Source organism: Talpa europaea (genome assembly GCF_964194135.1).
Source record: "Talpa europaea genome assembly, chromosome: 9".
In the NCBI taxonomy this organism is placed as follows: Eukaryota; Metazoa; Chordata; class Mammalia; order Eulipotyphla; family Talpidae; genus Talpa; species Talpa europaea.
In genome coordinates, this window is record NC_140076.1 from 113,092,382 (window position 1) to 113,108,181 (window position 15,800).

Sequence of the window (15,800 nt, forward strand, 5' to 3'; positions counted from 1 at the left end):
CTGAGTTCATGTTATGAGTGATCCTGTCCAGAGTCACTGGAACTCTTAGCTCTTAAGGGGAGAGGGATGGGTGAAGTTACTTCTACATCCCTTAACATCAAGAAACCAAGCTGCATATTTTTCAATAATGAGAATCTGGATCAAGTTCAGTGTATAGTTCAAAAATGTATTCCAATTAAACTGTCTAGTGGAGTCTTGGCTTCCCCACTCCCATATGAATCCAATAATTCCACTCTCATCCCTGCACCAATAAAAAAGGGAGTCACTGAATAATTGTGATGTTTCTCAGTTTCTCTGAGAGCATTGCTTTCAAAGTGTCAACAATAGGTCTTCATATCAGTAAATTTTCAGTAGAAGTTCCATGAAACTTGAGCAGTTGTGTCAGGATCCCAGCGTCTGTGCCTGCCCATAGTCCCATGTGCTTGTGAAATACGAGTTACCATTCCCAAAGATTATTCCACCTCATATCCACAAACATATTAGGAGGTCATGCTCCAAGATGTCATCAGCCAGTGACCCTTCCTACCTAGGCCACAATGCCATCAAGTAGCCTCATTCATTGTTCATCAGGCGCTTCCTGGGCACCAGACCCTGTGGTCACTTTGGGGACACAGCAGTGAACATGATGTTGCCATTAATGCTGGACTTGGAAACTGACAACATCCCTGTCAGTCTTCCAGCACCATCCTCCATGAGACATAGCTGTGCTTAGCTAGAGCTTGGAAAGTCAACGGGGCAGATAAACAAGACGTCACCTAAGAAATAAATAGACTCAAGTGGCTTTGCATGTCACATCTTCGTTTATAAGACGTGTTTACATGAATGGCCTCTTTGCCAGGTGAGAAAACAGGGTCTCAGAGTAGAAGTAATTTGATCCAGGTGATACAGAGTTAACAATCATGAAAGATGAGGACCCAGATTTCCTGACTCCCATAAAACCTTTGCCTCCCACGGGATATGAAAGACTCAGAGCAGTGGTCACACCCTGAATATGTACTGGCCTTGCTTCTATCACGACATTATGGGGAGCAAGTCACTTCCTAAGAAATTCCATGTCTCCTCCAAAAAAAAGAGAGCAATAAAGAGATGGAAATTCTGGATCATTTGCCTGAACTGATCCCTGTGAAGATGAATGGTCTATCAAGTTTTCAATAACTAATCATCAGAAAAACAATATCTCCTGTCCCTGATGCATCTTCCCCTTGGGTATCCAAGAGATGACAAAAGAGGGATGCAGGAGAGGATGCTGATGGTGACAGTGCGCACGTACTGGGTGCCACCGTGTTTTTTATGCCCTAGTTCATTTAATCCTTTACCATTTTGCAGATGAAAAAGTGTCAGAAAGGATGAAGGACTTGACCAAGGTCACAAAGCTAGGAAGGAGGTTGGTAAGAGATTAACCCAACTTGTGTGACTCCAGTCTATGCTTTTAACCACTGCACTCATTTTAAGTCCTGAACGATTTCATTCACTTAGGCTACAAACCTAAGTCAGTGTGAAAACTGCTAGAAGCTTCCCTAAAAGGAAAATGTTATATATGATCAAGTCCTAGAATGGCCCCCATCACAGTCACAAATTCTAAAATTCAGATTCTATTAATGATGGTCATTTGATGGAACCGAGTAAACCGATCTGTCATCTTGACCACTGTCACTTTGGGGACTGAGAAGGCTGCAGAGGGAGACTCACAAAGCACCTGCTTGGGAGTTTTCCTTCGGGGACCAGGTCAGTGGGCCCTACCCTGGGACAGCCGCTGGCTGAGGAAAGGGACTCACACCAGCCCACTGGCCATGTGCACGTCTGGTCTCAGGTTCTTCCAACCTGAGCTACAAGGGAAAGGAGATTAGAAATTGGAAGATAAGCACAAAATAATGCATGTGTGTGTTGGGGGTGGCGGGTGGGGGACACTGGAAGGTCCACCTGGTCCATTTCCACATAAGCAAAACAGGAGGGAGCCCGGGGTGGAAAATTCAGACAGGCTTGCGCGGCCCCTGCTCACAGTGGGACCTTAATTCCTGTTGTTTGCAATTAAGCTTCTCACCTCTACAGAACTAGAATAAGAAAACCCAAAGGCTGCCTGGAGGAATACGTGAAGTATTACGAAGATCTCTTCAAATACCAAGAGTTATGTGAATGCTTCGTGATCAAAATATTTATTTCATCACGCTCGTAATTAGGAACCTATCACCTTGATTTTCGGACAGGGGGATAGTTTTAAGCGCCAGGTGAAATGCTGCTACTGGGACCAGCTTGTCTGCACAAGTGGAGATGCTTTCATTAAATCTGTAGCTACCTGGGCCTCCCCGGTGGCGCAGTGGTTGAGCGCTGGGTTGCGAAGCTGCCCGCAGCCTCTGCGGCGCCAGTTCGATCCCCGGCTGCTCCCTGGCCACCAGAGGAGGGTCCCACATGGTGCGCAGACCTCTCCTGCCGCCCGCTGCTCCCCTCAGCAGTGTACTTCGGTCCTTCTGCCTGTTCTGCTCCCTGCTCTGGCTCTGGTGAATTCTCTCACCCTCCCGAGCTTCTGACTGTACCCAGTGCATGTATAAACAAACAAACTAAATAAATAAAGCATGCCTCTATTAAAAAAAAAAAAAATCTGTAGCTACCGAGTTCTCTTCATTCTAGAAGATTCCATGTACCCCACTGCTGGGCCTGGGATGGGACATGCTGTATTCAGTTCCGGTCCCACTCCCTTCGTGGCTGTGTCACAAAGCAGAGGCCTTACCTTGCTGCTTCTGCATGGTGGTGAAGTCCTCAAAGGTGAGGGTGCGCACGGGGGGTCTCCAGAAGGCGTATGTCTCCATGATCGCTTCCAGGCCAGTCCTGGGGAGAAGGAAAAGCAAGTGAACGCAACTGTAAGTAACCCCAGTAAGTTAAAAACCCTGAGGCGATTTTCCTGACACGTGGACACGGCAAGTCTGTCAGGGTGGGGCAGTGAGTGTGGAGGACACCAGCTGCAGGAGATACAGCACTGTGGGGGGGGGGGGGAGACCACGAACCCTGCCCCGATGGCCAGCAGGCAAGTCCTAACTATAACAGAGTTTCAAGTTGATCATCTTCAAAGGAGGTTCGCTCTACATGAAAAGCAACGTTAAGTGTTAAAGGTCAAAGTCATAACATCAGGGGTAGAGGAGAGTGCAGCGTGGACTGTTTCCCTAGCGCTGTGCAGTGACACAGCCCGTGTTAGTGTCACACTGTTACCCTTAAAAGTTTCTTAACTGGGGCCTTCCTGGTGGCCTAGGGGTTAAGTCTCAGCACTATCACCACTGCAGCATGAGTTCAATCCCCAGCCAGGGAGCTGACCCACATGGCACAGCAGACCTCTCCTGCCTCACCCGCTGCTCCCCTCAGCAGTGGATTTCAGTGGATCCACCTGTTCTGCTCCCCACTCTGTCTCTAGTGAATCCTCTCATCCCCACACCTCTGGCCTGCACCCCAGTTCTTCTACACAGAAATAAATCTTTAAAAAATTTAACCCAACAGAGACACACAAAGCAGATAAAAGGAGAGGGAAGGAATCACATACACTTGAGTTTCTGTTTCAACAAGAAATACCTGAAGGCAAAAAACGAGTTTGGTTACAGAAATTATCCCCCAATTAGAAGACCAAAACATTTCTGCAAATATTTCTCTGTGCTGTTGGGATCTAATGGTCAAGCTGGTCCTGGAGGGTCACATGTCAGAGATGGTCAGACTCGAGTCAACGTAACATGGCACTTTATAAGGACAGTGCTTCGGGCTTCTCACTTGCGGATGCTGGAAGTTGCGTTCCCCGAACTGTGTGCAGACTGCCTGCTCTCCGCCCTTCTCTGACATGACCAGGTCCTGGTGTGTATTGTCTTAACATAATTATGCAGGATATCTCAGACACATGTTTGCCCATATTCTCAAAGCAGTTGGAGCTGCTTTTAATAGTTTGTTATTAACTGCTTCACTTCTAAGTGCAGGAGGAGGTTCGGGGACGGAGGGCAGGGTGGACGAGAAAGGTGGAGTGGCCTAAGTCCTTTCGCTGCAAAGGCTGGAAGGGTCCTGGTGTGCCTCCTAGAAAAGACAAACTTCTATTTCGAGATAAAACTTCTGCTGCCTGTTCTTGGCCCCAGGTGATAACACTTTCAGAGTTCTCTTGTCCTCCATGCCAAGAACAAAGTGAGAAGCTTTCATTTAAGTGAGAACAAACATCCTTTCCTTAGAAGATCCCCTCAGGTTTCTTCTCAGCGAGTGACTTCTCCACCATTGGCTCTTTGCGTCGGAAAATTTCCCCTCTGAAAGGCCTTACTTGCACAGTTAACTTTCTAAAGTCTTCCCTGGAATCTTGGAGGCTTTAAATACACCGACGTTGGCAAACCAAACTCTGTATTTTAAGAAGAGGTTGAGAGGAGAGGGTGTTGCATGGTGTTTATTAGCTGTTAATCTGTTAAAAGTAGGAATAGAAGACATCTCCACATAGTCACCCTACATTAATGCTGAACACAGTACACGAAACTATTTGTGGAGAGAAAGTGCCCAGGCAGTGAGCGAGTTCAGAGTCCTAAGGGATGGGCAGATAGAACAGGCTGAGCCTTCGAGAATATAAGAAACAGATAGGCCAGGCTTAGACCTTATTGCTCATTTGGAATGTTGGCAGCTCGTCAGAACCTCTTAGGGTTCACTTTCATGGTGCAAGAATCTCACTGCAAACAGCAGGGTCTTTATTGTTTCACCTGTCAGTGCATTCTTCCCAGGAACCAGAACCAAAGATGGTGACAAAATATTGCCTCAAAGACAACGCATAGACCTTTCTCATTCCATACTGAAGTGATAGAAGCAATAATCCACTGATAGACTGCCAAAGTTATCTTTATTTGAAGAAATGGAAAATGAAGTCTGGCTTAATTTTCATCACAGGTTAAAAAAAAAAAAACTGTGGCAAAGACATTCAGATTTTATTTAAGCAATCGACTCTAATATATAGGATCGTGACCATTTAGTCATTATATATAAATCTAAAATCCAGCTAAAAGACTAGATTATAGAATCAAAGATTTTTAAATTTGGAAGGATCTTGGGTGTCATGTATCTCTATATCATGTGAAAACATCTTAAATATTTATCAATCTCTCTTACAATATTTTCGTGGAAACAACATACGTTGAGTGGACTCGGCAGATGTGGCATGTATATATGCATGTGTTCTTACAATGGAAAACTACTCAGCTATAAAAAAGATGGACTCTTGACATTTATGACAACACATGTGGAACTGGAGGGGATTATGCTTAACCAAATAAATCAGGAGAAAGGCAAATACTTTATGATTTCACTCATATGTGGAACATAAAGAAACAAAATAAAGGAAGAGGCAGAACTAAATTAAAACAAACCCTCCGGATCTTACTGTAGAATTGAGGCTACCGGAATGGGAAGGGAGGGGGTGAGAAGCAGAGAGGGGAACAGCCCAATGGACTGTGGTGGAGGATTACGGGAGCTTTGCTGTTGGGTGTGGTGGGTAACCACACCCTATACCCTTATACCATAGACAGTGTAATAAACCAATGTTTCCTCAAAAAATAGTACAATTTAAAAAATAGAATATTTTTTGGGAAGATATTCAGGTTTCTGACAGATCTCCTAGAAAGTTACTTCTGACTTTGGGCTGAAATCTCTGCTGTAGCATCTACCCTCTGATTCCATCACCAGGCCAGACATCCCCACATACTCATCAGGAAGACCTCCGTTGGCCATAAAAAACATAACCCACGACTCACCACATATGGACACACCCACAGTCCATCCAGTCCGGGGGTCTGTCACAATTAGGGCCATTTTGGTGAAGGAGTTGTGAGGCAGTTGTGAACCTAAGATCACATATTCCTACCCACTGTGGAGCCATCTCTCATAAATTTATCCTACACTTTTACTTAATCTATTCATGAGTTCAAAACATATCTCCTTTTAGAAAAATTAATCCTAATCCTAAATTGGTTTACTATATACCACATCCCAGCTGTCCTCAAACTCCATGAAGAATCAAGGGCTAGATGAAACTGTTGACGGGGGCTGGGGGTGTCTACCAGGACTTGGTGACGTGACATAGCAAGATAACGAGACAGCTCAGCTCTCCACGCAGCTTGCCAACCTGGGAGCCCATGTTTTTCAATGTGTCGGTGCTTAGCACAAGGCCTGTTACAGGGCAAGCGCTCTATCCACAGGTGTTGAATGAATGCTTATCCTCTCTTTTACCACTGAGTCATTCTCGCATGAATTTTAAGCACCCTAAATTTTTCTAAGCCTAAAACTCAGAATAACAACTTGATGCAGAATCAAGACTCTGAAGACAGAATGAATTCTCAAGTATTGGACACTTGGAAATTGCTTCTGTAGCTGTTTATACCTTTCTTCTCTCTGTTTGCAGGAAGGTTTCAGTTTTCCTTTGATTTCTTCTTTTCTGGTCATGGAGTTTCTGACCTTCAGCGGAGTCAGAGTCCCCGAGCAGAGACCAGAAGTTGCTGTCCACATCTTGTCTTGCAAGAATCCTTGCCAACTATCCATTAATGTCTTCAGCACTTGGATGTCTATCAAAGTGTATCCTAAGCTACTCATTGTTTACTTACACATCATCATCACACCCTAGTTGTGTAAAAATTTTACCGTAATTTTATCTTTAAAATGAATCCATTGTCTAAAAGATGAAAAAGAAAGTGGACTCAGGTAACTGCATGTCATTAACATGTTCCACATGTGGCTCTTTCTGGGTCCAATGTACAGAGACCTGGTGTCATCTCTGATGTCTGTGATCAGAGACAACCCACCTGGCAAGCGTCTTCCTCTTGCTCACTTTTCCCCATTTGCTCCAGTGACAAAAGGGGCCATATCCAAACCCCTTTGTACAGGTCTTTGGCTGTAGTCAACTCTCTGACTTCCAGGCTCTTCTATTTAGACTTTTCTGTGTGCTTACTGGCCCAATCAGTGGAATGTGTTGAAGAGGAGGGAGCAAAGAAGGGAAAGGAAAAAAAGACAAAGAGCTCTCTTGCAAATTGATGATGTCTGGAGATCAACTGGTTTGGAAAATTAGCCAACCTGCAAAGAAATATCCTTCCAACCTCATTCCAAAACAATAATAATGAAAAACTGGTGGAACCATCCCTTTGAAGCTCAGCAAATATTTGATCATTGTAACAATCTCAGCACCATGACCTTACGAGGTGGTACACCAATGCAGATTTCTGCTTTTAATTTCACTTCAGATAAAGAGTTGTTCTTCCTCTTCCTTTCTGTTGGTCTCCTCTTGTAGTTCTGACTTTCTAACTCATCTTTGACTCTTCCCCATACTATCTGCTGGTGATACAGGTAACAGAGGGAATGTATGTCACCGACCGGTAAGACCATTGGTCATCTCTCAGTAGAAGACAGTCAAAGGCTGGGGGATGTCTACACAGATGCAATCACTAAGTCATAAAGAATCATCCAGCCAGGAAAACAATTACCTGCTTGATTCAGGGGATAGAGACGCATAAAGGACACAGGGCACTTGCCCTGTAGAAATATCCTATTCAACAAAAAGAGAATAATATGTAAATGGTTCATTTCTGAACTGTGATAGATTCTATCATGGAGATATGAGGAAGAGGGCACAGAACACCCAGCAATAGGTACTCACTACACCCAGAAAACTCACACAAGGTTACACAAAATACTGGTTATTTAAGATCATTAGTAAAGGGTTCTAGGCAATGTTCTGCAGAAAGGGTTGTCATAGTTGAGTTCACAGTATACACAAAGACTCAGAATATGAAAGAGAAGGCATGTTCTGGGAACTGAAAATAGTCCCAGATGTCCTGAGTCTCTGATCCCCTTTGCTGTCTCTTCCTGTCCCATTATTTGAAAAGCCAGAATATGCTATTCTTTCAGATACAATTACCATCTCTCAACTTTCCAATCTTTACTGTCCATAGTCCACTGAGGTGAAGTCAAGCCTTCTCCACATCCTTTCTCTTTCACTGGTTTCGGGATGATCCTACATCTAGATTCCTTGGGATATTTATTGCCCAGGGAAATTCTGAAAGAACTCTCAATGGAGAGATTTGCAAATTGTCAAAAAAAAACATTCAAAACGTGACTCCAGGTGACACGATAAATCTATCTCTGTGAACTGGTTGCTGCTGATGTAACTTACAATGGTTTGCAATAATGGGTGTCCACTGGAGATGCTTAGAGTCGAGCTAAAATCTTTCCTCACCTAGTGATTCTCAACTTGGGGGCCCTGTCCCTGCCTGAAGTCTGAGCAGGTAGCAATATCAGTCCATAAGGAGTATTCAATGCCTTAAAAAGTACAATAAAAATCCATGACAACACAAGTTGCCTCACTAAAATATTTTGTTTCTTTACATTTGACTAGAATGGTCTAACTTTAACTTGGAAATACTGAGTCACACAGAGGCCAGATGAACATGGGGTTTGAAAGCACAAGGTCTGAAGCAGACAGCCTGGGCTCAGACTACAACCCTGTGCTGATCAGTGAGGCCCTGGCCAAGGTAGATAACTCTTCCTACCTTAATCTCCCTATTTTTAAGGTGAAAATCATGATGATGCTCCCTCCCAATTGTGACTTAATAAATGCAGATTTATTAAATACAACAATGCAAAATAAGCGAAAACAATGAAAGTTAGTCTAACCTAAGCAAGAGAAATCCCACTGTCTGCTCAGTTTGGCACCTCTAACCAGAGAAAACATTCTCACGTCCCTGGAATTCAAAGCTTTGTCAGTCTCCTGGCTTGGGATTGAATGTGGGGGGACCTACATGTTACCTCACTCTGTTTCTTTTCTCTCTCCTCACAGAACCAAAAGCATGTCTATCAAGCTTCTGTGGGCTTATTATCTTGCAGATATTTCAGCCTCCAATATGTTAGCCATTAAACAGACGTCACTCTGTTAGATGACACCATCCCTGGGCAGGAGCCATAGATAATAAAACCACCGCCAACTTTCCCTGGCAAACCCACATGGTTCAGAAGACAATGGCAGAAAGGTTCATAACAGAGGAGGGAGAACAAATAACAACGTGGAGACAAATGTTAAATACTGCCTTGAAGACCATAAGCCAAGGGACAAGGTCAACTGCTCCAGACTTAGACGAGGGTCCAGCAGGCTGCTGCAGCCAGAAGCCGGCATAGGGCCCACAGCCTTGAACCACAGCAGCCAAGGGGAGCCCATTCCAGCACTGATTGCTTCCATAGATGTGCGAAATGGTGCCCATGCCAGGGATAACAAAAGAGTGTGCAAAGTCTACAGGGGCTAGGAGAGTGCCAGGAAAGAGCACGTTGAGATTGGCTGGAAAAATACAGTCAATGACTCTAGGGAAGAAATGAAAATTTCTTCTCATAGAGACTGAAAGTGAGGGAGTCACTTGGAAAGCCACGCGGGTGCAAGAAGGCGCGTGGTCAGCTCGCTGGCCCAGAGCGCACACACGAGGCCGCGGGAGTTCAGGGAGGTGGAGATGACAAGGCAGAGGGTGGCTGCCGACCGGCAGGCTGTGCTGGGCCTGGAAGCGCTGGAAGCTGGCACCTCGGCGTACTCAGTCTTGTCATCATAGAATGGGAAATGCTAGATGAGACCATTCAACTCAGAGATAGGAATGGAAAACTTGGGCCACAGAGGCTGTATGAAATGATTACTAATATTTGTATCTTTGTGATTTGAATGCCTAGAAATATATATATGAAGTGGAATTGTATGAAGCTTCGGGTATTTTATATTGTTGACCTGCAAAGACAGGACTTTCCTACATTCAGCTGCATAGATGCATGAATAAGGGTCTAGACAAGATTTGAGTTTCTTGGTTACAAGAGAGAGCTCGCTAGCAGATTTTAACTGAGATCCAACTGCACCCTTCCTCCCAGACTCCCAGAGAAAAGCTGTTTCTTTCAGATCGCAGGTAGATGCCCTGGCCCTGGGGCTGAATTTCAGCTGACCTTTCCTCCTTATTTTCCCTTTTTACATGAGGGCTGCTCAGTCCTCATCCCGGGTTCCTCTTCCTGGCTGCACACTCTTTAGGGGGGCTGTCGGGAGAGGCTGGGCCTTGGCAGGGGTTACAGTCTGTGCCCAAGGGAATGGCTCTTCACTCGAGAACACGGCCTGGGCACGGCGTGGCTCCCTAAGAGGGCGTCTCCCAACTCCTTCCCCTTCAGCAATAGGGACTGGGTCCTTCCTTTGGGTTAAGCACTAGTCTCAGTGACCATTCTCATCCAGGAGCAGGTACGTCCATTCCCACAGCGCAGTGAAGGCCTCCATGCTCAGATCATGAGCCACTGAAGCATTATGCAGAGGGACACCACGCAGCAAGGACACTGGCCGCCAGCCACTCTCCCAGCCCACGGCTCCACTCAGACTGTCTCCGACACTGCCTCCTGCGGGCCCCATTGTTTATTCAAATGACTTATCCATATAGACCAACCTGCCTCCCCATAAAAGAGGAGCCACAACTGGCTCCCTTTGGCAATTCCTAAGTTGTGGAATTCCAGTGTCCTGGCTCAAATCTCCAAGGGTAGGCTGCAGAAAGAAACAAAACCCTCCTTCAAAGCTGCACCAGCCCCAGCAGCACAGAAGGGCCTCCCCACTTGGGCCCTTCATGGGACGATGGTGACTCCTGGGACCCTGCCAGCAGGGCGCATCTGGAGGGTACCCCCATCCCAGGGGACAGCCCCCTCGGTAGGTCTTAGATGCAGCAGAGGCTGCGATTAAGGGCAAAACCCAAGGTCAAGGACATGATGGAGCAGGCGGGACAACCAGTATCAGGTACTCGGTGGCACTTTTAAAACAAGCTGTGAGAACCTCTCAATTTTTAGACACACCATAATTTTAATCCTCTCCTTTTTTTATGTATGTGTTTGAGTTGGAGGCAATCCCTGGGATTTATATAAAATTTCCCAAGCTGACGTGGGCCCTCTGTAAAGTCTTGGCAGCCACTGCTAATAGGGACAAGGCTTTTATATTAGCTGCAGGCTGAGATCTCTCTCCATCGGCTCCTTCCTGTCCCTGTTGAAGTGTAAGATCTGCTCAGGCGCTGCCTCCCTCTGGCTAGCACAGTGGGCTCTCCAGGCCAGGGCACAGATATGCCCCCAAGGCGACTTTCCAGCAGGAGACTCTTGTTTCCCTTCGGCTTTGTCTTCTCTTTGGAATGGGCTTTCCATTGGGGTGGCCACCCATAAAGATGCCATTTTGCCTCTCGGTTCATTCTCAGTGAGTTTCCTCAACCAAACCTCCTGCTTGAGCTCAGCCTCTGGGACCCTCCTCTTCTGGGGCTCACAGGTCTGACACCTGCTGGGTGTCCTTCTCCAGGGGGCCTGGGGGCACAGGCCACCCCCAGGGTCCAAAAGGGCTTTGTGTGTGTGCCATCCACAGTCAGACTAGATGGCTGTCTTACAACAACAATTCATCTCCAGTGTGAATCACTATCGCCCTACGTCTTCAAGCAAGTCTATTTATAGACTCATTCTTCCTGGTCTCCTAAGAGGGTGTCCCAACTAGCTCCCCACTATTGCTGTCCCCGACTCACCCTGGGTTGGCGCGAGTCTTTCTCATTCCAGACTACCTGGTTTTTCATTTCTCTGCCACTCATCAACTCTGCTTACTATTTTGGAACTAAGCAGACAACTACTGCTTTACCCTGCACACTGGCACTCTGGGAAGACTATAAACAAAGAGACCAAACAAGGGTAGAGTCCCGGTCTTCAAGCAGCTTACACTCTGGAGGAGGCCCAGTCCACAATGCTGGCCACGGGACAATAAATGTCAAGTTCGGGGAAACTATCTCCCCCTTCCCACCCCGCGCCCCCCCCCCAAAAAAAGTAAGGATTTATAGTCCCCGTGGGCGGGAGAAATCACCCAGAGGCAACTCTGGTATTGTGCCCAGGGGCAATGCTTGATCCAAGGCCCCTCAAAGCCAGATTCAGGACACATAACTTCTGAGAAATCTAGAAAGGGGAACTGTGTCGAGGTACAAATAATTCCCTACATTGTGGAGACCATACCTGGAAGCCAAATATGTCAGTATCTCCACTATGGAAGAACCAACCATCTATTACTCTCCCCTATCTCACACCTCACACACACACACACACACACACATACCTGACAGTGACAATGAAAGCAGCAATTCCACAAGTGCAGTTTGGAGTGTGGTGACCTCACCCTGAAGCCCGTGAATGACATTCCCCTGGAGAAGCAGGACAACCAGGACCTGCTCCATCGATGGCGACACCACAGGGCGGGCTGTGGATGCACCAGGTCTCCTGTGGGAGGCCCAGTGAAATTCCCTCTCGTTTTCTTGAACTCAGAAGGGATTCTGAGAAAGACACAGGAGCCCGACATAATGGAGACCACAGGACAGTTTTACAGCTTGTAACATTGTCTGGAGACTGTCATAGGTGAAAAGGCCCAATGAGTGGTCTGGACTGCCCTGATATAAATTGGCTTCCAAAACTTGAGCCTCCTCTGCTGGACGTAGCACACAACGAAAAGGGTCCACAAGGTGCTCTTTCTGCAGTTGCTCAGGCTCTGCTCTCCTCTCCCGGTCTCAATGATCAGATCCAGAAGGCGAAGGAGGCAGGGGTGGGACTAGAAGCCAGGGGGACTGCTCCAGGGATATCTCTTTATATTAAAGTACGAGCAATGGGAAGTAAGTGTCCTCAGCACTGTTCCCTCAAGTTCTTCTTGCACTGGGTGGACAATACTGTTGCCCCGAGCTCACCCCGATGCTGCTGCAGTCAGAGGCTGAGGGGACCGAGAGAGACACACCTGGGGCAATGAAAGCAGGCATGGCAGGCAGCTGTGTCCTCCCCATGTCTCCTCTCATACACGTCCCTCCCTGAATCTCTGGACTGCACTGGGGTGGATTGAGATCGACAAACCTGAACATGTTTTGGTTTGAGGTTTGGCAAATTCTGTAACTCCAGAGTATTTCACAAATGTTTTGTGTTCTGCAAAACCAAAAAACATTGGCCAAGCACTTTCTCCCCTAATTTTTAAGCCCATGTGTTTTTAAAGGAAATGTAATCCGTATGTTTTGGGTACATTTATATGCAACTCATCAAGTCATGCTCTTCTGTATGAGTCATCTGATGTCTCATATGCATGGGGAAGATCCTAGGTTTATAGAACTCCGTTAGCACAAGAAGGACAACAAATATGTTCAGTGGCTGGAAGATGAACCTGGTTCTGACACTGGCACAGAACCGCCAGTTCCCAGGAGATTTATAACTAAGTCTCTATTTCCCCAAACATCAATCTTTTCCATCTGCGAAATGACACTGACAATTCTTACCCTTATCAATTCCTGCAGGCAGCTAGTGAGAATTAAAGTGTGATTCTTCAGGTCATTTTGAGCATGTTAAAGATAAAATTCAAGGGCCTCTGAACTTGTCCACACAAGTTTATTTTAATCTAAGTTTCCAGAGCACTGGAGGACAAAAATGGCTTCTATCTTTAATAATTTATCCTACATCGTGGGACAAGGAGCTTCAGTGTCATTATACCACAGCTTCACCTGCTACCTGAAAGGTCAAGTTCAACCTGTCTTCCTGGTCTTTACTAGAAAATCTCCCACTTACAGGGGCATAGAAAGTAGATGACCAAGCCATGGGGAAAAGTCCAGAAGACAGGCTGAACATAAACGCATTGTTTTCTTTTGGAAAGAGAAGGTTCTGGGTGACTTGACTGGGATTCTTAAAGTAGATGGAAGGATTTTAAAAGAAGGATTCTGTTATCCACATCTGTTGAAGAGAAGTCAAGTAAACTGTTAGTACAGAGTGCACAGGCTTCAAAGTCAGGCAGATCTGGGTTTTAATCTCTGCTCCACCTTTACAGTGTGACACTAGGAAAGTTGCTTAACCTCTCTGAGCCTCCATTTCCTCACCTTTAAAATACAGGTTGTTTTGAAGATTAGAAAGACCATAAGACAAAAGCCTGGTTCAATCACAGGTAACTTGTATAATTTCTAATTATTGCCCTGTAGATTTTGATAGGACATAACGAAAAATGTCCAGGCTATCAGAAAAATAATGAAGCATTAGAGTGGACTAACGAGACTTCATAGTTCTTTCCTGGAGACCTTGTAGGGAACAACCCAGCTGGCAGGACAGAACGTGCCTGTGAGCTCTGTCCTATGGCCTCTTCACTGTCCAGAGCAGTAAGACATTCACAGCCGTCAGGCAGATGCAGACCAGGGCCAAATGATGTGTCAAGTGAGGCAGTGAGGAGACAGGGGGACCTTAGCACTTGAACTGAGATGTCATCATAACTTCTGACCAGCAGCAAATCCTTCAAGACACAGTGGTGTTACTGGCAAGGTTCAAGAATAACTCTAATCCCCAGAGGATAGCGCTAATGCTGGTAAACACAGCCTATCTATTGCAATTTTCTCTTCTAAGTCCTATCTGGAAAACAAGGATATAAGGGGTGGGAAAAGTGGAAGAAAAAATAGAAGGCAAGAAAATAATCTCTGGAGTAATATAAAGAAAAGAAACAAATGCTAAATGCTACTGGAGTTTTGGAAGAAAGGAAAAATGAGAGTAGGTAACTCAGGTGAGTGGAGTTGGTTCCTGGAGATGGAGAATTTTGTGTAGAGCAGAAATCCTTAACTTTGGGTCATGCAACTTTTGCAAATTTGAATAAAGCTAAAGTTCTTGCCACAGAAAAATGCACACTCGCTCATCCACACACACAGTTTACTTAAACATCTGGGAACTCACAGAAACCTGAAATCTATCCAGGGACAGCAAGCTGGAAATCTTAAATGCCCCAGAGACTTCTTTATGGAAAGACGCTTCTATTTTGAACTCTATCCTTGGCAAGGTCATTAATAAGCCCAGCACACTGATCCCTAAAAGAGAGTGAACAGGAAGCAGCCCCCAGCTATGCTCTACGACCTGAACAGAAAGGGAAACTGGTTCAGAGAAGAGGATGTTCAGGTAAATGGAAGGGACAGGTGTTCATTCTTCACTGACTAAATGCTGACAACAAAGGCCTTGGCCTTATTTTAAACAAGGAATCACCAAACAGCAAAGCCTTTAGACCGGAGTGCAGTTGTCTGTGTTTCTCCCACTAGTTGCTTGACTTAGAATAAATTATTCAACTTTGTTATCTGAAAACTGGAAGTTTAAGAGAACTTTACTCAATAAACGTGGCCTTGAAAACTTCTGAGGAAAATAAAATGTTCTATAAACGTGTGTATTTTAAATATACAATGGGGTTTCATAAAAAGGGTTCTTATAAATTATTTTGGAGGAAATGATGACCATGACTGATTCTTAGCATAAATCTGGGTTCTAATATAATGAGCTTTGTAGTTCAAGAGGTAATTCTAAACGCAATACTAGATACTTTATCTGTAAACACTTGCAGAGAAAATAGCAACGATGACTCTTAACAGCCTGCCTCCTTCAGAGGTAAAGAACTGCCCCAAATTAGAAAAAGTACTGAACACTAAACAGTTATCACAAAGCTTACGTATTTTACAAGACATATGTGTTACATTTGCTGTCTCAGTATGGTTTATATAAAATGAAATTTTCTGATTAAATAACCTGAGATATATCTGCTTTCCTTGGCAATTTTAGTTCTCTCCTAACTCTCCCTGAATAACAGATTTTAATTTCATATAGGAAAGGTGAGATAAGAGGATTTAGAAAAGAGAATTAACCAAAAAAAATACCATAGTCTCTAAGACCATTTATAATAGGAGCAAATAGTCTTAGACATTTTGGCAATTCCTAAGCATTTCATTCTATCGTAAGCAATCTTGATGATGTTGGGTCACGAAGAAAGG

At 45.1% G+C, this 15,800-nt stretch overlaps 1 protein-coding gene across 1 annotated transcript in view; it reads right to left on the reverse strand.

Annotated features, from left to right (window-relative positions):
* The window catches only part of TBX15 (T-box transcription factor 15), a gene marked incomplete at both ends in the record, with an annotated part of 101,353 nt that overhangs the window by 8,288 nt on the left and 77,265 nt on the right, over positions 1-15,800 (reverse strand). The window contains one exon of the mRNA XM_084244354.1: positions 2,726-2,823. Within this exon, the coding sequence (XP_084100480.1) occupies positions 2,726-2,823 (98 nt within the window). The remainder of the gene's footprint in view (positions 1-2,725; positions 2,824-15,800) is intronic.